Genomic DNA, 25,217 nt, shown 5'->3' on the forward strand with positions numbered 1-25,217 from the left:
AAAGTGAAATGGATCGAGTGCCGGATCAAAAGTTTAACTAAAAGCCGACTGATTCATTGTTGAAAATGAAAGAAGCTGCTGATAGTTTGGCACTATCCAGACTTTCTGCTCACAGGCGGGCCGGATCAGTAAAATAATTTCTACTCCAAATCATGTGTTATGCTTTATTATTCAGCCTACATTAGTAAATTATAAATACATAATATAATCACAGATGACAGGGTATTTCACCAAAAATCACACATACTGTCCATACCTGCCAAAAATACCGTAGAGGTAATATTAGGCCTAAAAAAAATCCAGCCCGAACTGACCTGGCCTGCAGGTAATAAGCCCGAGCCCGACAAATTAACCTGATTTAAGGTACAGAGCCCGAAACCCCAAATTTGCATATTCTATTTGTGAGGACGATTGAGAGCACAGAGGAGGAAGAAAATGTGGCTCTAGAGTCCACGCACCACACATGCGTGCGTTGGTACGGGCTTATTAGCATGCCAGCACTGTCGGACAAAGAAAAGAAACCACAGACCACAAATGACGTAAGTGGCATGTAAACAAAGCCACAGTGTAATGTTACGACGGGGCGGCGTCACGGCCATAAAGTGTGCTGTTGCCGAAAAGTGTGGTGATAAGAATGGCTGCTGCCTTATTTAAACCAATATTGGCTTCAAACTCTCGCCCCTTCATCTGCCAGGCCCGCGGCCCAGTTAGTTAGGAATTTTGGAAACTTTTATGGAAGCCATCAAGCTAATCGACGCTAGCGACGCACAAAGGCGGGCAATGCTAATCTATAGCCTGTGGAGTGAGGGCCAACACATCTTTCTCTACCTTTGTGGATGTTAATGCTTTTGCTTGATCATAAATTTCAAAATATTTTAAACAGGTACTTGCTTTTGTAAGACATTTCCTTTTCAAAACAGCTTGAGAATTGAAACTTGCAGACGAAATTACAACCACGTGGAATTAGAATAAGAAGTTTGGAACAAGTCCAACTAGCACGCTTAAACACATTATGTCACTCTTTAATTTTCAGTATTGGAAAAGGCATTTCTCAAACTGTCATGAACCCTTGATATCAGCCACATGTGATCATTCTCTCAGAAATTCAGATGGAGAGTGGCCAAGCTCATTTTCTGCTATCTCCAACTCTCCTGTGCTGGACAGCGCAAATCATTTGTCTCCCTTAAGAACCAATCTGAAATGTTTTCTTATCTTGTGCAACTACTTGGGAACTATTTATTGTAAATTCCAGACTACAGAGCACACCTGATCAAAATTTAAGAATGAACCTTAAGTTTGTTTTTGTACAAGGCGCACCAGATTTAAGCCGCAGTTTTAAACAGCCATAAAAAAAAGGTATTCACATTTTTTTAGCTTTGTCATTTTTTTTTTTCTCCCCCGAGTTGTTTATGTCATATGACCATTCAAGTTGGTGATTACAAAGACGAGCGCATATTTGCTATTGCGCCAAAATAAAGCGCAAAAGAGGGCTGCATCACATGAAATGTGAGCCCTATATTTCTAGACGACAGTGCCAGGGTCACCGTACTGTGGAGAATATTGCCAGATTGCACCACAGATATGTCTTTTCCTGTTGTTGTCATTGGTGGTTGCCACATGAGATGGATGCCGGTAATACGGTAAGAAAAGTGTAGCGTTTTTATAAATAAACTGTCAACTCGGATGTATAAATTGAGGACTTAATTTGTAGGTAAAAATATTGTGAGTACATTGTTAATATTAAATGAAGTACTTTTGACCCTCCCGTTTTGCTTCTGTTATGTATTATATGAATAAAGTAGGGAAACATTGATCATGTTCTCCTATAGAAGGGTATCACAAATGTTTTCAGACATCACATCTGTGTTATGCTATCAGAGCACATGCGTTGTGAAAAAGAGCAGTTCGCAGTTTTCCACGGTGTTGCTACAAACAATTAAAAGCTGCACTACAATTAATGTTTAAAATGTAGCAAACGATTAGCGGCTTGTAATCCGAAGTTTATGGTAGTTATTTTTTCACTGTTCTTGTTTTCATAGAGAGTTCTTGTGATGCCCTTGAAAATGTTTTGCGATGTAAAAAAGGACAAAACTCACATTCTCTAAGAAGCCGCAATATCCTTTTCAAAAGAAGTGAAGAGATGTGCAAGAAAAATGAAAATGGAAAAGGTTTTTCTGTGTTGATTTTAAACATTTGCGAGAGAGAGAAAAAACGAAGACGACAAGTGCATGATGAATTTAACCTTCTTTAAAGAGTAAAGGAGTTACAAAAACATGTCTAGTTATTAACACTCACATCATTAAAATGAATCTATAAATTTATCTTCTAAAAGGGTGTCATTAATGTGTTCATACTTCACCGCACAGTTTCTATTCAGAGCGCATGCACTGTGGAAAAGAGCAGCCCATCACCACGTGGTGGCTTGTAGTCTGGAATGTATTGCATGTGTTCTGTTTAGAATTTGAACCTTAACGTGGTTTGTCGTGGTCTGACATACAGTGGAACCTCGGTTTTCGAACGCCTCTCAGTTCGACCCAAAATTTCGAGAAATTCTTGCTTCGCTGTTCGGTCAAAAAATCGGAGTTCGAACGCCGGTAATGTGTGAGTGCGTACGCTATAGGGTGCGATGCTGAGCGGCGTACGGGTGTAGATCGTGTAGATCGCCCCCACCCCTAGTGACCAACTGTTACCACGTGCGCACTTGCTTCTTTTTGCTTTCGCTTTTAATATCGGTGAACGGAGTGTTTTAGCCCCTAATTATGCCTCCGAAGAAGGTCGGTGCAAGCAGGACAGGTGAAAAGAGAAAAGTTGTTCGTACAACTATTGCCTTTAAGAAAGACATAATAGCTAAATATGAAAGAGTTGTCCGAGTTTCCGATCTTGCTAGGGAATACAGCATGGCTTCTGCTGACCACCACAAAGGTAAGAAATCCTATTCATAATTCTTTTCTTTATCCTTTTTTGTATTTTTAGACGTTCATGTTAGCGTAATCTTTCGTACGGAAGATTGCGATAACGCAAACGTACGATTAGCCACGGTTAGCTAATTTGTGATTAAGGGCTATACAAATAAAAATGACTTGACTTGACTTGACTTAAACATTCAGGGTGTTGGAACGGAGCCCCTTTTCCAATGAACCGCTCACAACTTGTTGTGGAGACCCGGGAGCTAAAGGACTTGTAAACGACCTGATTTTTTTTATTTTTACACGTTCATGTTAGCGTAATCTTTCGTACGGAAGATTATGATAACGCAAATGTACGATTAGCCTGGGTTAGCTTCATGTTTGCGTTAAACATTCATGGTAAACATTCAGGGTGTTGGAACGGATTAAACGGATTATTTTTAATGGGAAAAATTATTTCGGTGATTGAACAAATCAGTGTTCGAACAGGGTTCTGGAACGGATTATGGTCGAGAACCGAGGTTCCACTGTATCTCCTTCCTCCAGAGGGGCCCAACCGGAGTTCGAACTGGATGTGTGATGATTATCAATTATCACACACCTACGGCTTTTGGGTCATCACCATTTTTCAGTTCTTCTTTTGCCATTGTCATCCCTGGTCGCATTTTTACCTCCACGGTTTGTTTGTTTCTGGTTTCTTTACTTATACATTTTTTCAGTTCAATGTTTGTTTTTTGTTTCTGAATTTTTCTTTGGAGATTTTTGTTGGTTTATTTGTGCTTTCTTGCTCAGTTGTTTCTTTGATCCTAGTTTTGTCATTGAATATAATCCCTTGTTTTCAGGACCCCTGCCTCTTGTTTCTGCTTCCCCCACATGGGTCCATTTACCCCAAAACCCTGACATCTGGTGCAGAAAGTGGAAAAATAGTCCTAGTAAAATGCTGTATTGTTTGAAAAAGTTAATTTATTTGTCAACCATTTATCCTAACCATGGGTGATTGCAGGCATTGGGCAGGGGACACCCTCGACGGCTTGCCAGCTAATTGCATGGCACACCAAGACAGATGGCCATTTACTGACTCACTATATATACAATTTCTACCCTTCAATCAATCTGCCAAATATGATTTTTGGGAAGTGGGATAAAATCAGAGTGCTTGCAGAAAACCCTTTCAGGCATTGAAAGAACATGTGCACTCTACAGAAGAAGGCTGGTATTCGGAATAGGACCTCTGAACAGTGAATGGGGGCATACTAACCAGTCAGCCATCATAGCACTGTGTAAATAGAACATACACAATTGGATACTTGAAAAAGAACAGCAAACTTCTTTTGTATATAAGACCCTGAAAGATGTTTGGCAAACTGCAAATAATCTGTGTTAGCAACTGTCAGATTATTTATAGTAAAAACATTAGCAACATTTAATGATTAAAAAGCATCAGTCAATGTCTTATTACTTTTCTAAAGTTGTTTCATTTTGTTAAAAAAACTCTTTTCTTTCTTCTTTATTCATTTTTTGTGCAACACATTCCCACTCAGAATTTGTATAATCGCAATGTATTTGCATGCAAACCAAACTAAATCTTTGGGGAATTGCTATAAGCCCTCTGTTTTTCTTCACTAAATATTTTCTTTTGCCTTAGCTCTAAAATGAGATTTGAGCTTTGGTGCCTGCACTTCTGAGTTATTAACATATATTAAGAATAAAGCACAATCGCTCTCATTTCTGAAGTACTCTTCCTTAGTAATGCAGAGCTACCAAACATTGCAAATCATATATTTTCACAGTAATATTTAAGAGTGCAATTTCGAAAGAGGCTCTCGAGACAATGTCGCCTAAAAAGAAACAGCGCATTGTTCTGCTGGTCCTACAAGTGTCTAGCACATGGCATTAATGCACCACAAATAATCAAGCAACAATCAACATTTTACCTGTTTTTTTTTCTTGGATTTTACATAGTTTAAAAAAAAACTCCTTTGCACTTAAGAATAATTATATTTGGAGCACTAGTACCGGTGTCCCATTTCTTTAGGAATCCCACAGTTTTTCTAAGCAAAAAATACATGTTATTGTACATTCCGTCCCTTTTTTCCTTGAAATTGCCTGTTCTTGTCACCTACAACTACATTGAAAGACGGTTGGCAAAATATATTACTGAGTGACAAGATACATTTAGTTTTTTTCTCTTTATTGGCAAACCAGGTGACATTTCACCAAAAAGTGACATGAGCCTGAGGTTTTCACAGAGTAAAGGAACGTAACAATACACAAAATGGTCAGGTTGACAAAGAGAGTTGAAAGTTTAAATCCACTATTCAGGTGCCTCTGAGGTCCTTAGCGATGTGCCCAGATCACTTCACCAAAGAGGCATTGTAACCGTGTGACAGAACTGCCTCATCAAAGCATCTATACTAGTTAAATAGCTAACACTAGCTAACTCCCCATCGCCATGGGAGAGCCAAGTAACCATGCAGGCAAAACTAATTTAGGCCGCCTATATTTGGGGTTTAGTTCTTTTGTGATTATTAGTGAGGGCAGCAACCTACATCAACCCACAGTAGGTGTGAGACAAGGCTGCAGTCCTACTCCAACTTTGTTTAACATCTTTCTGGAGAGGATCATGACCGAAGCTCTCGACCAACATGAAAGTACAGTCAGCATTGGGGAAATAATGTCACTAAACAAAGCTTTGATGCCCCACTGGCAAGAGAAGAACAGGAACTCAGATATCTAGTCAATCTCCTGGACAAGGCATCAACATAGTATGGGATGGAAGTCAGCACAGAAAAAACAAAAACCATGACCAAGAACCCAAAATTATCACCACAAACATAACAATCAACCACCCAGACCTTGAACCTGACACCCAATAGATATGTTGGAGCTCTAAGATCAGAAGAGGGGTCAGAAGCAGTAATCATGGCCAGCATATATCAAACAACATCCACACTTGCCATACAAAAACCCATTTGAGGGGACAAGAACACTGCAGTGAAATAAAAGATAAGACTTAGTCAAGCACTGGTTATTGTTATTGTGAATTTCCCTTAGGGGATGAATAAAGTATCTATCTATCTATCTATCTATCTATTTACATCTTCATCTAGATTTGCGGATGATGGACTATCACAGCAAAGTTGAAAAGGAAAAAACAGACCACGAAGAAACGAAGCTACAGGAAACGTCAAGGCTTTAGCGAAAACCCCCACATGACGAATGAAACAGTGTTCAACATCATAAGAGGGCACACTTGAACCTACTAAGAACTGCTGTCAACTGTGCGCAGGCAAAAACTGCAGATGAATCGTCATGTCACAAGTTCATAAAGACTGGCCAAGATCATCAGGACTGCCCAAGATCATCCACCAGGGCACAGTCCAAGGAAAGAGAGAAATACAGACAAATAACTCAAATATTGACACGTGACAAATTTGCCACTATCTCATACACACTGTCCCTTTAAGAATACAAACAAATCAAATAACAAATGACCTAAGTAAATGTACAGATTTCATATATGCCAACATGTACACAATGTACAGGTATACACTAGTTATTGTGCATCAACAGATACACTTAAACAAATAGGTCTTTTTTGTTTTTGATTTTTGAGAAGGGTGGACACTCAAGGCCGTTTTAGTGGTAAGTTTTGTTTTTTTACATAATTTTGGGGTGAAAACATATGCTACCTTGCTTCCAACAGCAGTCATTTGAATGAAATCAATGAGTATATACCCAGCTATTCCATTTGGAACTGCCCTGAAGTCACCCAAAAATCCCTACAGAACTCCCCCAAAAGACCTCATTACTGAACATGTAGCCAAAATGAGTTAAATTTAAACTGGGTTTGGAGCATCGTGTCGGGATGGGCCACGGACCGCAGGCAGCGATGTGGGCTTTGGCCTTATCGGCGGCCGCAGGGTAGAGCAGAGCAGAGCAATCACAGCTCCTTGACTTGCAATGAGATTCTCTTCCATCAACCTCAGGGAGATGGTCCCATTGAAATTCCATTACAGCTCCCATAATGGCAGCTGCTCTCTCTCCGCCTCCCTGCTTTTGTTGTCAGTAAGGGACTTTTAATGCTCCAATCACACTTTAAAGGCCGAGGGTTTGCTCATCCAAGATGGCGTGAGAAGATTTGCAGAGGTTACTGTCTGTTTTTATTTACCCTTTAAATATCTTCATCGCTGTGGAGATAATTCCCTATTCAAATAATTCTCCACCCCAAAGTTATTCAAGTGATTTCACTACGGCATCCTAATTGTATGTTTAGCTAATGAGTTAATGTTAAAGAAATAAACAAGTGTATTTTCAAATAGATCCAAAGCTTTGGCGGAACAGTATTCCCACGCTGTGTCCTGGTTAACTTTTCACGGTTTCAATACTTGCCGGATTATCATCGTGCATGCATTATGGTCTGCAGCAGACAATAAACAGCAAAATATATCACGGGGGCAGTTTGTGGATGGCTTGGTGTGTGTGTGTGTGTGTGTGTGTGTGTGTGTGTGTGTGTGTGTGTGTGTGTGTGTGTGTGTGTGTGTGTGTGTGTGCGTGCGTGCGTGCGTGTTTGCGCTTGCTGATTAGAAGTGCGCAACTGTGATAGGCTATAATATGTTGACAGTCAAACAGTGTCCAGGGGGAACCAGTCAATGTGTTCACCAAAACAAACTGCAAAAAGGTAGCATTTTAGAGGCTCCATCAATATTACAATTGATTATCCTTCAATATTATTTTTAGTCTAAAATTAGAATTAAGAGACTCTTTATTGTCATTTGTAACAACGTAGTGAACATTGTTTACAATTCTATTGGATAAGGCACTCCAGGATAAGCAGGTAATAAGGACTTAAAAGAGAAAAATAGGATACATAGAATGTCAGCTAAAATAGGGGAACATATTTAGAAAGGATTAGTAGAAGACTGGTCTAAGTTGTAAGTAGATTTAAGCAATAAAGCGATGACAATTAGCCGCTAAATATCATTAATTGTACAAGAGCTACGAATAGTTGTCCATAAGTGTCCTTATGTACATTATATGAAATTCAAGATCTGGCATAAAATCATAATGTATATTTTGTCATTATTCAATCCGATTTTATAAATGGAATCAATACTTGACCAACGATGGCAAAAACATTTTACATTTACATTTTACAAATAAGGTATCAAGAAAATAAATAAAACAAAACAATTAAAAAATGTACCTAAGACACCAAACAAGTGCATTTATTTATGTATTCATGCATTTATTTATTAATTTATTTATAAAAATGAAGAAAAGTTAATTCAAAATAATATTTTTTTTTCTCACTCTTCTCTCACAAAACATGGACAATTCAAATGCTGTAAACTACTTTAGGTAATGTTTTGCAAAGACCCTTATCATTAACAATGTAACCTTTTTTTGCATAATGATTACCGTATTTTCCGCACTATAAGGCGCAGGATAGTTTTTGGTCCTATATTTGACATACATAAGACGCACCGGATTATAAGGCGCTACAATGGGAACGTCGACAAAACAGTCAGATAGTTCAGTTAAACTTATTACCCCCTTAACATTCCGAAAGCTTGCAAAGACGCAAATAAGTGTCGAGAACACGTGCGGAAGCGGTGTCCGTACGATGTCACTCAAATGCATCGTTCCATCATTCGGAAGGTTAAAGTCTTGGGATTCAAGAAATGCCAACCATTCCTTAGTTTCTATTTTCTTTTTCGCTCGCAACTTTACTGTGTATATGACAACAAACACTTGGAATTGAGTTTAATTTAAAAATAGACACTTCATTCCATCCATTATCTGCACCGCTTATCACAGAAACATCGAGTTCAGTCTGAAACAAGATACAGGGATAATATTTAGCCGGAGTAGCTCACCGAAGTCGTTGTGTTCATAATAATGTGCAGCCATGGTCCTCTTATATCCGTGAGTGTAGTAATATCCAGGAGAATAAAATATTTTCAAATACAGAATAGTAAAAAATGCCGTCTACGCCGTCAACCACGTGCTATTCACATTCATCTTTTTCGGCCAATTGCAGGCTTTGTTTTGCCGTTTAAGCCTATGCCAGCCTGTAAATGATAAAAAGGATCCGCCCCTTGACCTCCGAATAACTTTAGCCAATAGTGATCGATTCAACTGATGATTGACACATCTTTTTCGGCCAATTGCAGGCTTTGTCTTGCCGTTCAAGCCTATGCCAGCCTGTAAATGATAAAAAGGATCTGCCCCTTGACCTCCGAATAACTTTAGCCAATAGTGATCGATTCAACTGATGATTGACACATCTTTTTTGGCCAATTGTAGGCTTTGTTTTGCCGTTTAAGCCTATGTCAGCCTGTAAATGATAAAAAGGATCCACCCCTTGACCTCCGAATAACTTTAGCCAATAGTGATCGATTCAAATGATGATTGACACATTGGTTAGCCAATGAAACGCCGGTAAATAAATCCCAGCATACACCGCGGTCGACTTCGCGTTCGGGGGAAAATATAGTCGGCGGTTTCTGCATTAGTTGCAAGACTTTGCGACTTAATATTGATCCATAAATAAGGCGCATGGTCAGCTTTTGAAAAAAATTTAGGAGCTCCTTATAGTACGGAAAATACGGTACCTCTCACATTCAAAGCTCTTCTCAACTCCTGGACAAGCAATTAAACGGGGGTAAAATATTAGGTGATTAGCCTGTCTCCATCTACTTAATATTGCTTGTGTAAACAAGTTTAAAATAAGTGAAGCCACAATATTTCTCAGCCCAAGAGAACCTGGAAGAAAAAAAATAGTAGTCCCAGGATTTACCTCTGCAGTACTCCAATATTATATTTGCTGCAATTGACTCAGGCCGCAGTTTTTCTACCCCCAGGAAAAGTTAATTTGAAATTAAGTAGGTTTTCCATATTCATTTTGAAAAATACTTTCAGAAAATAATTGATGTTACATACATCTTGGTTCAGTCTTTTAAAAGGTGTGGTGCATCGTTTGAGGTGGCCTTAAAAAGTTCAAGATGTTGTATTTTTTCTATTAGGTATGTATTAACAATGCCCAACTGGGTTTTAAGAGCCTTTGTATTTATTTTCCATCACACCTATGTGCCTTTATCTTTTAGCATTGTTGGTCCAGGATACGCAACAACTTAGTAAATAGGCAAAGGGGTTGGAGAGTGACTTTTTGCCTGTAATTGCAGTTTTTTGTTCGTGTAGCATCAAAGTGGTAAAAGTGAGAAAAATCTTTCTCAAATACAGTCTAAAACGCCAACCCAAACCCCAAAAAGATGAAGAAAGAAGAGTTTATTTAACTGTATATAGTATATGCGCGCACTTGATAAATGAACTGCCTGAGGCTGCGATCATGACTAAGCCAGGAGATGGTGGCAGACAGTAACAACGTTTCAAATTCTGCACAGCACCTTTAAACATTCTAATTGACACATGGGATTATTACCACCAACATCCATCTCCTTCTGTTGTTTTTGCTTCAACCCAATCTTCTGTACATTTTCAAGCATATTATTTTGTAGATTGCTAATTGAAACTGCTAATTTGTGGATTTGGTCAGTTAAATGTGTGGTGGTTTGTTGTCAGACTAAATGTATTTTCATTGTATGTTTCAGGTTTATTCTGTTTTGGATTAAAGTGGAACTTTGTTCTGAGAGGAGTTAAGCTGCTGGTAAATTGTGTTCCACAAACACAAAACGAAAGCAGAACAGCAGCTTTGCTAAAAAGGAAAAATATTCATCTTAAAGGGCATCTCAATAACAGTCACCAGCATATTGACATGACAACAACAAATAAATACAATTACAACTTACCACACTGTGTATCTGTGGCTTGCGTCGTTTGGCCAGGTCTATGATGTTGATGCCATTGTAGTAAAGGTTTTCTATGCAGCCATGAAAGTTCTTTCTGAGAAACGTTCCAGGTTTTCCAGGAAGTGGGATGCCACCAAAGCTAAACTGTGACAAAGATATGGGGAGAAATGCAAATCTCAGTCAGTGGTTCTCAAATGGAAGCATGTATTCAGTTGGGGCAGATGAGGGGTTTTAAATAAAATTAGAAAGAAGTAGCGCCGCAACTATCCATCCATCTATTATCCATTATCCTTAGTAGGGTCACGGGGGTGATGGAGCCCATGCCAGCTATCTTCAGGCAGTGGAAAGGGGACACCGTGAACTGGTTGCCAGAGTAAGACAACTCACTCGCTCATTCAAACCCAGGGACATTTTGAACCAGCTATTTTACCTGACATGCATGTTTTTGGAATGTGGGAGGAAACTGGAGTACCTGGAGGAAACCCATGCAAGCATGGGCAGAACATGCAAACCCCGCACAGGAAGGCTGGCAGCTAAATTTGATCCCATGACCTCAAAAATATGCGGTGGACTCGCTAACCACTCATCCACCGTGCCGCCTGCGCTGCAACTAATAATTAGTTAATTAATAATCGATGATTCGGTCGATTATTTTTTTTTCCCTGATGTATGAATGAATAGGACTTTTAAAAACATATTTTAAATTTCCTCCTCTTTTTTCAAATATTAGAAAAAAACTGCACAACACAGCAGAATATTCTATGAAACAAAACAATCCAAAATCCAAGGATTTCGCGGATTTTCCCTTTTCAAGGGGGGTTCTTTTCCCCAATAACCGCAAAAACCAAGGGATCTCTGTACTGGACCTCATCCATCAAAATATAGTCTCCAAGCGCCCTCTGCTGGACCAAAGTGCTACTACAAATTCGTCATGGGGCATGAGGACGTTGCACAACAAAATCCGATCTTGTTTCCTCTCTGCTGGATTAGAGTGGTAATGCAAGCATGTCCCCTCAACAACAACTCAACTATACTACAACGTCACAACAAAACTCAGTGCACTCTTATTTGCACTGAATTAACATGCTGAGTGACGCATAAATCACCCGACACAACAAATCGCTGAATACATTCATTGCCAACACTTTGAGTAATTAATTTTTAGAACAAACATTAATATTAAAATAACAAATTCTTCTGAAATTCTGTAATCATTTCAGAAAAATATAATTATTAAATGACAGTTACTTCAAAAGGATGCTCAATTGTTGTCAAATGTTAAAGAATTGTTTAATCTTACCATTACAAAAGCATTTCAATGCGAACACAGACAAATCCTATTTTGTATGCCTAGAACTTGATTCATTCTAAGTATATTTTTTTCAATCTAACTATTTGTGTTTTTTACCCCTTCAAGTACCGTAAATTCCGGACTATAAGCCGCTACTTTTTTCCCTAACGTTCAACCCTGCGGCTTATTCAGTGATGCGGCCAATTTATGTATATATTTTTCTAACAGCCGCCAGCGGCACTCGAGTACAAAAGGTAAGATTTAGACCAGTGGAATACATGCACCGAGGAAGACTGCAACTTCTTGGCTTGTGCACAATTTAAATTAGCATAGACATATCCTCACCATGTAAATTGCAATAAGAAAGGCACGTGACGCAGTTTTCAAGCTAAAAGCAATCGAGCAGTCCGATAGAGAAGGAAACCGAGCTACTGCACATAAACTTTACTTTGCGAGTGTGTTGCTAGTGTGTTTTTGAATAAGGGGGCGTGGAATGATGTCTATAAGACAAAGCTTCTTTCCCATACTGGGGAAGGTTCGATCTAATGACCTCAGAACAGTGCCGCGCACGCTCCAACCAACAGGCAGTGCTTTACATTTTGTTTATTTTAAGTATTATTTTCCTACTGTTTAAAAGTACGCCATGTCTGTGTCAGCCTACATCAGTAAATGCGCAGAGGACGTCAGCAACACCAAAACCATCTGCACCCGTGCCAATCAGAAGCCCTGTATGACTGCTGAGATACGCAAATTGCTAAAGGCACGGAACCTTGCCTTTAAATCTGGTGATGAGGAGGCACTGAGATCTCATCTGAGACCAGCTTGGTAGCCTAGATGGTAGGGCGCCTGCTCCGGGACTGGGAGGTCGCTGGTTCAAGCCTCGGCCGAGTCATACCTAAGACTTACAACATTGGTACTCATTGCCTCCCTGCTTGGCGGTTGGCATGAGGGGTTGGAATTGGGGGGGTTTGGTCACCTAATAACTAAAATGGCTGCGACCTTTTTGGCTGCGGCTGCATCGGCTCGCTACAGTTTAACTGTACGGGTCAGGTGTATCGACATTCCGTTCTGTGTGCATTCTTTTCTATTCTATCTGCGAGGGCCAACCTGAACCGTGCTATCAGACTAGCAAAGCGATCACACAGTCAAAAAATCCAGGACTTTTTCCTCAGCACAACCAACACCAGGGATATGTGGAAAGGCATTCAGGCCATCACCAGATACAAGCCAACCAACGCCCCAGTGGGGAACACTAGCATGGACTTCCTGAACGACCTCAACAACTTATTTGGGAGGTTTGAGGCACAAAATGGCACCCCTGCAGTGAAAGCGGTTCCACATCAGGACGAAAGAGCACTCCTCCTGGACTCAACTGACGTAAGGAAGAACCTGAGTAGGGTCAACACACAGAAGGCTCCAGGCCCTGACAACATTCCAGGGCGGGTCCTTAGGGAGCGCGCCGATCAGCTGGCTTGTGTCCTAACAGACATTTTCAACACCTCGCTAGACCAAGCCACGGTACCATCATGTTTCAAGATTGCCACCATCATCCCAGTGCCAAAGAATCCCCAGATCTCATCACTGAACGACTACCGGCTTGTTGCACTGACTCCTATCATAATGAATTGCTTTGAGAGACTGGTTAAAGAGCACATCACCTCCAGTCTCCCCTCCTCACTCGACCCTTTCAGTTTGCCTACTGGACAAGCCGCTCCACCGGGGATGCCATCTCCTCTGCTCTTCACCTGAGCCTGACACACCTAGAGGAGAAGAACACCCATGTGCGGATGCTGTTCCTGGACTTCAGTTCAGCATTCAACACCATCATCCCACAACACCTGGTAGACAAACTGAGACTCCTGGGGTTCAACACCCCCCTGCGGAACTGGCTGCTGGACTTCCTCACTGACAGACCCCAGTCAGTGCGGCTTGGTCAGAACATCTCCGATGTCATCACCCTCAGCACGGGCTCCCCCCATGGCTGTGTCCTGAGCCCCCGGCTGTTCACCCTGATGACACACGACTGGGTCCTTAGGTCAGTGTTCTAAATGCATGATAAAATGCAAAAAAATAATAATAACTCTTTACAATTCTATTTTAACAAATTTAGAAACAGACTCTCTGAAAACATGCAAATATTATAAATTAAAATAAGTAAAACAAAAATCAAAAGATCAATAGTCTCTAAAATTGAAAGACTGAATGCACCACAATGCAGAGTAACTAGTATCATTAAAATGTTTCAAAATGTGTCCTTTTTTCTGCTTCTTATACAGTCAGAACTTTTTTCTTTTTTCTTTGTTTGGCTTCAATATTGAACGTAGTTATTACCAAACACCTATAGAGCCCTTTTCGTGTTTGTGTGACGTAGCCAAACTCTGCGTGCATTGTTGAAGCAGAATGACAGAATTAATATCAGTTTATAGCAGCCCACTCACACAAAAATATTGTAGATTTAAAGGCCCGGTCACACAGCCTTTCACGGGCGTATCGAGGCTGAATCACGGGCAGAAATTTCTGCCCGTGAAGCAGACACTGTTGGACGCTTTGAGATCGCGATACAGACGAGATACAGCAGTGCTTTACACGCGGCAAGAAATTCACACGCGGTTGGCCGCGCGAAAGTTTTGCGCTGCTCAAAACTTTAGACCACGGGTAACCGCGGGCGGCAAACATGGTACACACGAGGTAATGACGCGGTACACACACGGAACGACGTGCAACAGCCGCGGCCAGGGCGTGGTCACACGCGGGTAGGATGCGAAATTTTAGCGGGTAACCGCGGGTGGAGCACGGTCATAGCACGTTTGTTCTGCGCCTGTATCGCGGTGTTATCACGTGAATTAGCGTTTGTAACGCGTGTGACGGTCAAACGCCTTTCTCCGCGTATATACAGCGCGATTTGCCGAGCACACGTCAGTTGAACATGGATCCCCGTCACCGTAGTGACCTCCTCTTAATCCATTTTGACTTCTTGACATTTCTTTTCATTTTATAACAAGATAAGAAAATAAAAATGAAAAACTATTACAATAATAACATATTGGCTTCTTCTTCTGTGCCATAGCTTGAAATCTTGATCTTCACGGGACTGTGTCTTGAGCGGTTATGATTTCTACAGCCCGGCTCGGCAGCTTTTATACCCGTGGTCCACACGCGGAAATGACGTGGAACTGACGCGATGAGGAAGGGGAACAGTCCCCGGCGTCTGTTTTGCAGGCATACCACGGATAAACAGCGGGTTAGCCAGTTTTGCGCATTTTCTACCGCGGGCAACAACCGGCAAAAAAAAATAAAAAATCGCAAAATTTTACCCGCGATAAAGACGCAAAAGGCTGTGTGACCGGGCTTTAAAGCAGGGGTGGGCAGTTTTTTGAAGTGGTGGGCAGCATTGGGTTAAAATGTGGCCCAGGGGTCCATCCAGGAGACCTAACCTTTGTCATGATTACCCTATTTGGAACACCTGTGGCAGCTTGATTGGCGCCAACAGCCCGGACAAGCTGATTGGTGGCCACACCCTTCTTAAGCCCCCGACTGCAGTTCAAACTTTGTCAGATCGTGGCGAGCTGTTGTGTTTCACCCAGTGAGTGTTCCCGTCTCGCCGGTCTTCTTCCGACACGGAAGTGTCATTACCGCCTTGCTCGTTCCCGCTCTCCGACAGTCCCCAGATCAAGCAATCAAGCAAGCCTTACTCTCACTCTCTTTCAATAAAATCTGAGAAACGCATGCAATTGAGTCTTGTGTCCATTCTGGTCTGTGACCCCATTTTTAAAAAATGTATAAATAACTACATGGAGACTCCTGCGTGTTATTTTTCTTTATATTATATTTGTTTTCAAATGGATTAGTCAACAGATACAATTGGTTTTAAAATGCTCACCATTTTTGGAGTCTTTGTGTAGTATTTTTTGAATATTTTCAAGGTATTTCTATCGTAGAATGTTTGTAGTATACTGTAGTAGTTTTGTAATATCACTGCAGTTGTATTTTTCCTTTCATATTTGGTTAAGATATTTCGTCAATAGTATTTTATTTGTGTTATTGTATTACTGTAGTTGCATATTAGTAGTATTTTAGAGAAGCCTTTAAGGAGTGTTATGGAGTATTTTTGTAATAATTCTGTAGTATGTTTGTAGTATTAATATAGATGTATCTAGTCGTATGCGTAGTTTTGCAATAGTTTTGCAATAGTATTTCTGTAGTATTCTATAGTAGTACTTTTGTAGAATTTCTGTAGTGTTTTCATATAATTATTTTGTAGTATTTCTGTAACATTTTGGTAGTATTTGTGTTGTATTTTTGTCATTTTTATAATAGTATTTTTTATCACGGTATTACTAAAATAGTATTTTGTTGTCTGCTGCAGGCATCCACGTGGGACAACGGATTATTCACAGGCAATGAATTACACAAATAGTGCATACTATCTCATGCATTTTGTTAGGCATTTTTTCTTATCTGTAGCCAATAAATGAGATGTTTGCGTAGTGTGTGGGGAGTGACATGGCTGGTTAGATTAAGGAAGTAACGAGAATAACTGGTGTGGTGAGAGAGCTTGCTGAGAGGGTTGATGAAAATGTTGAGATGGTTTGGACATAGGAAAAGAATGGATGAACGTCGTTTGACTAAAAAAGTATGTAGTGCAGAAAGGGTGGAAAATAGAATGAGAGGAAGCCCCACATCTGGATTGATGGGGTGAAACTTGCTCTGGATGTGAGGTTGGTTTCATGGATGAAAGAGTGTATGCAAAGGATAGGTGTGAACCAATGTATGCTGTTGGGGCTCTCTGCTGTTGTTCTGTGGGCTAAAAGTTCGGTGTTGGGTTGGGAAAAGCAAAGGGGAATGAATGGTTGGTGAATGTAAGTGTATTCTCGTATCTAGCCACCTCCCATGGGGGGTAAATGGCTTTGGTATATAGATAGTAACCAATAAAATAAAATAAAAAAAAATAATAATCCTTTTGAACATTACTTAATTAGTTTTGCTTTTAAAATGGGCAATGAATTCGGGTACAGATGGGTTATGTATGATGTGGGTCTCTGCCTCCAGGAATGGCTTTCCCATCTACCACACACACATAAAAAGCATATAAAACCCCTGGTCATGGTGAAGAATATTTGACAATAAATGGACAACCGAGAAAAACTATTTTGGATATATTTATAACAGTTTATATTCCCAGTTTATGTTAACTTTGTGATCCTGTTCAGTCTAATTCATTGTAATTCACAAATATCCAAGTCAGTTTTTTGTTTTGTTCTTCATTTTAAACTGTTATTACACTGTCTTAACATATAGTTATGGCAGATATAGCCAAATATTGAAAGTTTGTGTTGTTGTGAAAAAGAAATGGCCAAAAGTGATCACTAATAACTGGCAGCACGGCGGGGCAGTGGTTAGCGCGTGTGCGGCACAGTTCTGAGGTCGTAGGAACCTCCTGCGTGGGTTCAAATTCAGCTCCCGGCATTACTGTGCGGAGTTTGTATGTTCGCCCCGTGCTTGCGTGGGTTTCCTCCGGGCACTCCGGTTTCCTCCCACATTCCAAAGACATGCATTTCAGGTGAATTGGCCGGTCCAAATTGGCCCTAGGTGTGACTGAGCGAGTGAGTTGTCTGTCCCTGTGTGCCCTGCGATTGGCTGGGAACCTGCCCACTGCCCAATGACTGCTGGGATGGGCTCCAGCACCCCCGCGACCCTACACAGGATAGGCGGTGCAGCTGATGAGATCACTGATGACATGATTTCTGACTCCTTCATGGCCAAAATAACAGAAAAAGTCCAGGCACTCATAATTATACTTGGTAAATTGAGGGTTTTAATTAATGAACATTTTTTGTGATGACATGCCAAGGTTCAAAGGTTCAACCGAAGAGATTTAGATGCTCAGACTCATCTCATGCATGTTTAAAAACAGACGTCACAGTCTCCAGTTTAATCCGTTTTTTTCTTTTTATTGCAAGCCGCTTTGCTCAAGAGCCCACCTGAATACATATTCCAAGAATTTAACTCAGAGCTCAAGCCTTAGCCCGTCTAGAGTGAGCCTGCGGAATGCGAGCCAAGCTTACTTAAACGAAGTGGCTCCCTGCAAAAGAAATCCTCCAGCCGTTTGGCGAGTTTTCTACGGGAAGGCAGTGCCTGTTCCAGCGTCCGATTATAAATGAGATGGCGAATGCTGTCATTAACAGGTAAGGTTTTTTGGAATTGAGCCATTACTTATTCCTGCCAGTTGAAACGTCTTTTTTAACAGTTCAGATTTTATCGGCTTTAGCTTGCTAATTAATGCTAGCTGCATGAGTTGAAAGCATTATGTCCGGCTGACCAGTTTTAAAAGGAGGAGGCTTTAAAGGGATCCTGAATATGCACTCGGCTGCATGCATTATGCAGAAGGAGCATGGAGGTGTTCAATCCATACTTTATACTTTCCCCCCGCTATTAAATGTTGAGCGTTTTTCTTTTTTTCCTCTGCAGTGCTTGAGAAGGAATACTTCAACTAGTGATGTGTCATTCGTGAGCAAAATGGCTCTATGAGCAGGCCCCAGGGTTCGTACACCATTTTCATGCCAAAGTTCAACCCCTTTTTAAGCACTTTCAATGCCATTTTTTATCTTATTCCATTACATTTAGAGGCAGAAATCCACCGCTGATCAAACCTTTTGTTGATGTCAGAACCAGAACAGGAGGAGGACCCAGATGCGTAACGTTTTCACACGAGCTTTATTTTACAGGAATGGGGCAGCCATGCGGGTGTACACAAACGCCAGTGATTCGGCGATCGCTAGGCGGAATAAGTAAGACAGAAGTCCGGCGTGGAAAAACAGGAAGCCAGAGGCCGACGAGATTGATACCAGGTACACGAGCAGATACTGGACAGACAGGGTCGATACCGGACAGGACCAGACAGACAGGATCGATACCTGGTACACGAGCAGATACCGGACAGACAGGGCCGATACCGGACAGGACGGGACAGACAGGATTGATACCAGACACTGTAGACTGGAGTCAGATAACAAACAGGACGAGATAGACTGATAGAGTGAAACCCGATACTGGAGACTGGAGTCAGATATCAGACAGGATGAGAAAGACGGGATCGATACCCGACACTGGAGACTGGAGTCGGACGAGACAGACGGGACCGATACCAGATTCATGAGCCGATGCCAGACGGACGGGAACTATACCGGACAGAATACACAAGCAGGATACCGGACGAAGTCAAAACACACGTCTTGTGGGTGCAGAGGTTCGTTGACGGACTGACAAGGTGTGAATGAGAGCACTGAGTTTAAATAAGAGGGAAGCTAATCAAGCAACAAGCCGCAGCTGGCTCCAAACGGGCGGGGCCACATGAGGCCAATGGGCAACCGTGACAGTTGACTTTGATGACGAAAATTAAGTTACCATCTTGCTGCTAGCACATACTTTGTTCGATTTTGAGCTTGTCCTATCTAAGATCTACAATATTTTTGTGTGAGTGGGCTGCTATAAACTGATATTAATTCTGTCATTCTGCTTCAACAACGCACGCGCAGTTTGGCTACGTCACACAAACACGAAAAGGGCTCTATAGGTGTTTGGTAATAACTATGTTCCATATTGAAGCCAAACAAAGAAAAAAGTTCTGACTGTATAAGAAGCAGAAAAAAAGGACAAATTTTGAAACATTTTAATGATACTGGTTACTCTGCATTGTGGTGCAATCAGTCTTTCAATTTTAGAGACTATTGATCTTTTGATTTTTGTTTTACTTATTTTAATTTATAATATTTGCATGTTTTTCAGATGGTCTGTTTCTAAATTGATTAAAATAGAATTGTAAAGATTTATTTTTTTGCATCTTATCATGTATTTAGAACGCTGACTAATTAATAATTATCATTTATATTTCATTGTTTTGCATTTTAGGAATTTTGTGTTGTTGGTCTAATTTGAATTGGTTCAGTGTATAAAGAGCTTAAATATTTTTGTATTGTACACATTATTTTAAGTAGATCTGTGATGTGTTTTTCAGGGATCCTGCAAAACATCTACAATTATTAATGACTAAATAATTTGTTGCATAATGTTTTCTTATTATTGATAATATGTCTTTAAAAATATATATATATATATATCTGAGGAGCCGAATTGGAGCCGAGCCAGAATATGTCCTATCAAGCATTTTGCTGACCTTGAAAACACAACATTAAAATGCAAGCATATTAAAGTATTTTCCCCAACAATCAAACCTCGTTTCCATTCAAGAAGATATTTAATTTTATTTTGTGATTGGTCAATATAAATTTGCTCTCCCTGAATTCTGTGTTGATGACTTTACATTTGAAGATTATACTAAAAGTAAACAATTATTTTGTATGATCTTGTTTTTGTAGCTTTATAAATAAATTTGCCTTTTTATGTAAATAATGTAAAGTGTATTCTCGTGTTTAATAGTTTATTTGTTGTTGCACTAAAGAGTCAACATTTTTTTAACATTATGTTGTTTGGTGTGCTCTTTAGAGATTCTGAGTTGCTTGACTTTAAGGTTGATTCGTTTATAAAGGTTGAAAGGTGAAATAAGTTTAAAGTTCTCTGTAGATTGAAATGAAATGCTATTAAATTAACTAGAATAATATAAGTTTTAGGCACAGCCTCTGAGTGGTTGTCCCATCCGTGGGACAGTTCTGAGGTGATGGGTTCAACCACTAGTCTGCATGCCCTACCCGTGCTTGTGTGTGTTTCCTCCGGGCACTCTGGTTTCCTCCCACATTCCAAAAACATGCATGTTAGGTTAATTGGCCGGGCAAAATTGTCCCTAGGTGTGAATGAGTGAGTTGTCTGTCTCTGTGGGCCCTGCGACTGGCTGGCAACCAGTTCAGGGAGGCCCCTGCCCACTGCCCAAAGATAGCTGCGATGGGCTTCAGCACCCCCCGCGACGCTACTGAGGATAAGCGGTGCAGATAATGGATGGATGGATATATGTTTGAAATTAAAAATTCATTTTGTGCATAATGTTACATTATTATTGATAATATGCCTTTTCTTTTTCATTTTACCTAGCCTTTTCTTGCTTTTTATGTTCTTTTTCTTATTTTGTATCATTTTTCCTAGATTTTTACTTATTTTTTCTTGTTTTTTCCCTTTCTACCCTTCCATACGTCTTGCTCCCTTTTTATTTTTATTTTATTTTTCCTCTTTTTATACTTTATTTGTTGGCTTCATTTCATGCATAATGATACATAATAAATGGTAATGTATGGATTGAAACAGGCACGTTAAACATATAGCCCATGGGCTCGATCAGGCCTGTTGGAAGATTTAATCTGGCCATACATCTGAGTACGTCAAAAAAAGAAGTGGGTCTCCAGGTAAAAAAATATGCTTTTATTTTTCAAATAAATAAAAACCAAATTCTCTCAACAGCTACTAGAAGGCAATGTTAAGTTTGTAAAGCATGGTAAGCTGGTGCAGGCCTAAAACTGTATTTCTTCAATTGTTAAAATAAGGCAGGTAACACATTCAATGCCTGACATGAAAAACCCTTTTGGTGAATAACATATTATATGTGATCATAATATGTGGGGTAAGTTACTAATGTAGGCTGAAATATAAAGCATAACACTGAAAAATTAAACAAAAAGTTGACATTTGCTGATCCAGCCTTCCAGAGAAAAGAAAGCTTGGATCTGGCCCCGAAGCCAAAGTGAGTTTGACATCCCTGAATTAAAGCAACAAAAACAACCTGAAGAGCTCTTTTTTTGGTGAGCCCAGCCGAAAGAGCCGATTCTCCAAAAAGAGCCCAGAATTCCACTTCACCAACCACTTTTCACTTGTGCGGTGTTATAACGCTCTGGCTTTCGGGATAAACGCATCAAGTGCACTCTATTTTACAAACCGATTTAGGGCACTCAATGCTAATTGGCTAACCTCGTAGTCCACCTCCAGCGAGTAGGCCTCCCCTCGGGTTTGGAAGTGGCGGGTGTGGGCGTCCACTGTGAGGTTGACATTCCTGTTGAAACGCTCCACGTGCACGGCGTGCCAATGCTGATCATCCAAAAGGCTGCCTACGGTAACGGCCACACGGGGGGTGCTCATTCTGGGACGAGTGTCGTCTGTAAAGACAACGGGTGGCGAATTGTTAGGCAAGTGAAAAGCGTGCAAGTAAGGGTCAGTGACATGAACTCTATGTTGGCCATTAGTGTAAAAAACACACAGAATGGATGAGTTGTTTAAGTGACCTTTATCACAGCAGTAAATAGTAGGTCATTAGTGTTAGCATCAATTAAGGTTACAATTCATTTCTATTTGTACAGAGATAGCTTCCTGTGGCATTATGTTTTTCTTTGTCCTTGATTTCATTATATCTACAATAACATTGAGTCCCTAGTCTGTGTTATACAAGTATAAATGTGAAATAATTTTAAGAATAGTCATACATCTTTATACAAGCAGCACTAGACATAGAATTCTGATATACAAGATTTATCTGGAACAAAAACTTTACTCGACGTATGAAAGAAAAGGTTACGAGACTTCAGACTACCACAAGAGCAGTGGTTAGGAAGGTATGGCTGCCGAGCCAGGTGTGGCTCTTTTCAAGAGTACATCTCGCTTGACGATAAAATGAGAGCTATGCTCATGTTTTAGTCATTCCAATTGCAGTACATGAAAAAACGAAGCGCGCTGTAGAAACCTGGTTTGGTCCAGAAAATATAGGGCACAGTTCCAACTACCGTTTACAGTCATGGTGTTGCACAAAAAGACCCCGTTTCGGCTGCACCTGTCGATTAAAATTCTGTATATGGAAGCCCAATATTTATTTACTGTTGATAAACTTGCTGATGAAAACCCACAGAATAAACTGTATTCACCTAAAAATGCCACCCAAGCATCCAAAGCAGTCTGATCGGGTGAGTGGTTAGGGTAGGGTGATCCCTGCAGATATAAAGCACTACCCAATCTCTCTATCTCACCCTATGTGCCAATGGTAAATCTATCTGTATCCTTCTGGTTTGCAGTATTAAGTGAAACCCACAAAAGGACTCCGCTTGCACCTTATATTTAAAACAAAAAATGTTTAAAACAAAATATTTAAAACAAAAATGAAGGTCATAATGAGTTTTAACGATCTCAAGTAACTGCGGGAGGCAAACAAATTAAAATTGCTATTTTTATTGTAATGGGACACAAGCTTTTGCATTATTAGTATTTCATTGACTTGATCAAATCATCAAATATAAAAACGTTGAAAACGTTCCCGACCCCTGCACTAGCGACTGATTGAGACAGCACACCGCTGTGAGTAAACCTATTCTCCCGCTGTCTTTCTCGTGTTTGTGATTGGAATTATGACAGACTTCGTCTAACAACGGATTATGTATAGGAAGTATAGTCTAAATAATATTTTAATCCTGCAAAATAATCCTTATTTTAACTAAAAGTAGCTGTCATAGGATAATACCTGTCTTTTTTTCTGTAACTGCAACTTAATTCAATTACATTTTTTTTTTAAATTAAGATAACATAACTCTGTTACATGTACTCTGTTACTCCCCATAGCAGTTTCACGGGTCTGTTTCTATGCAAGTATGTTTGCTAAATTGCAACTAGATAGTTACTTTTTAAGTGTTGGCAATCACAGGGTAACTTAATTACTTTTTATGTTAAGTAACTAGTGGCTATCGTTAATTTCAGCTATTCAGTAGCGCACCCAACATTGGCAATGAAGTAAATTAGGTAAATAAGTAAAGACAATTAAAAGATGCAACATCCCCTCCCCTTCATTTTCATGTATTAAACACAAAAAGTCTCATCACCCAAGTTGAGATAGAGGTCCAGTTTCCCCTGATGCAGCTCCAGAGTGATGTAGTCGCCTCGCTGGCCCTCGCCGTGCAGCAAAACCCCATCAGCCTGGTGAGTCTTAAAAAGCAGCGAGATGACATCTTTCACCGTAGACATGGACTTCTGGTTGAATCGATACAACAGGGAGCTTCTGCCATCAAAGTCCGCCACGTAGGATTCTGGATTTGGGGAATAAGAGCAACGCTTGCATCAGTGTGGCGTCCCAGAAAAACATGACAATGAGTTGTGTAGCAAAAATGTTAGGTATGATTTTCTTTCAATTTGAAGACCATTAGCAAACTAAAATCCTAAAAGTAGTTTTTGTTATTATCCTGGCACAACAAAACATCTTCTCCAATGTTTTCAATAAAGCAGCTGTGCCAAATTAAGAACTTCTTTTCTTTATTATTATTACTGAATAATGAAGCGCGTGCAAGTATGTGAATGTTGACAGACTCGAACTCGATCGAAAAACACTCCCAAACTGGGATGTTGCAAGAGCACAAAAACAAGGACCTTACGAGGGATTTGTATCGTAATAAACGCAACAGGGAGACTTTAACTCAAATCATTTTTGGAACCTTAAAACAAGTTTAGAACCCTTTTTGAACACTTAACTCAAGAAACATGGCAACAATTTCAAGCATTAACAAGCACTTCATTTAAATTTCAAGCACTTTTCAAATTTTGGAAAGACAACATTAACATTCAAGCATTTTTAAGGATTTCAAGCACCTGTACGAATCCTGGATTGCCCGACAAAACGTGCATTAATCTGGTAAATTAGAGAAGGGGAAACCTAACAAAATGTGGGATAAGTACAGACATCGACCATTGTTACTTTGACCGTTAACAGCTTGGTGTTATATGTTTTGTTATTTTCTAGTGCGTAATGTTTCAAAATACCTTATCTTTCGAGCAAATGTAAATCATCCGTCATACATAAACAAAACTGTGTGACTATTATTGTGCATTGTTATCTGTTTTTATAACAATTATGAATAGTTTACATCATTGTCACGATCAGACAATCTTATGATGTTCTTTGATCTTCACACCCTTTCGGGTGAATCAGATCAGGGTGAAAATTCTTATCTGAAGTTGGGCTCTCCCTTGTTATCCATGCAAGTTCAAAATTCATTGATGTCTTATCTTCGTGTTTTGAGTGTCTACTAAACATAGAAAATGCACATTGACATGACATTTCATGTATTTTACACTTTCTATTTGAATTAATCTTGTTCTTTTAATAAATTGCTTGTTTTGACTAGAGTGTGCACAGTAATCCAAACTGTCCATTTAACACAATTTGACTGCTTGTAGAGACTTCCGACATTTGCCAAAGTACTGGCTCACAAGATGCGTAGAAACTGTAGGAAAAAAAGG

At 40.0% G+C, this 25,217-nt stretch overlaps 1 protein-coding gene across 2 annotated transcripts in view; it reads right to left on the bottom strand.

Moving 5' to 3' along the window:
• Positions 1 to 25,217, bottom strand: part of LOC148353352 (contactin-associated protein-like 5) — a 303,332-nt gene that overhangs the window by 152,451 nt on the left and 125,664 nt on the right. For both annotated transcript variants that reach the window (XM_088352165.1, XM_088352163.1), the window contains exons 5-7: positions 23,807 to 24,010; positions 21,918 to 22,102; positions 10,718 to 10,861 (exon numbers count right to left, since the gene is read on the bottom strand). In XM_088352165.1, coding sequence (XP_088208291.1) covers positions 10,718 to 10,861; positions 21,918 to 22,102; positions 23,807 to 24,010 — 533 coding nt within the window. The remainder of the gene's footprint in view (positions 1 to 10,717; positions 10,862 to 21,917; positions 22,103 to 23,806; positions 24,011 to 25,217) is intronic.

The sequence above is a fragment of the Urocampus carinirostris genome, chromosome 14 (genome assembly GCF_059441175.1).
Source record: "Urocampus carinirostris isolate Australia breed hairy pipefish chromosome 14, RoL_Ucar_1.0, whole genome shotgun sequence".
In the NCBI taxonomy this organism is placed as follows: domain Eukaryota; kingdom Metazoa; phylum Chordata; class Actinopteri; order Syngnathiformes; family Syngnathidae; genus Urocampus; species Urocampus carinirostris.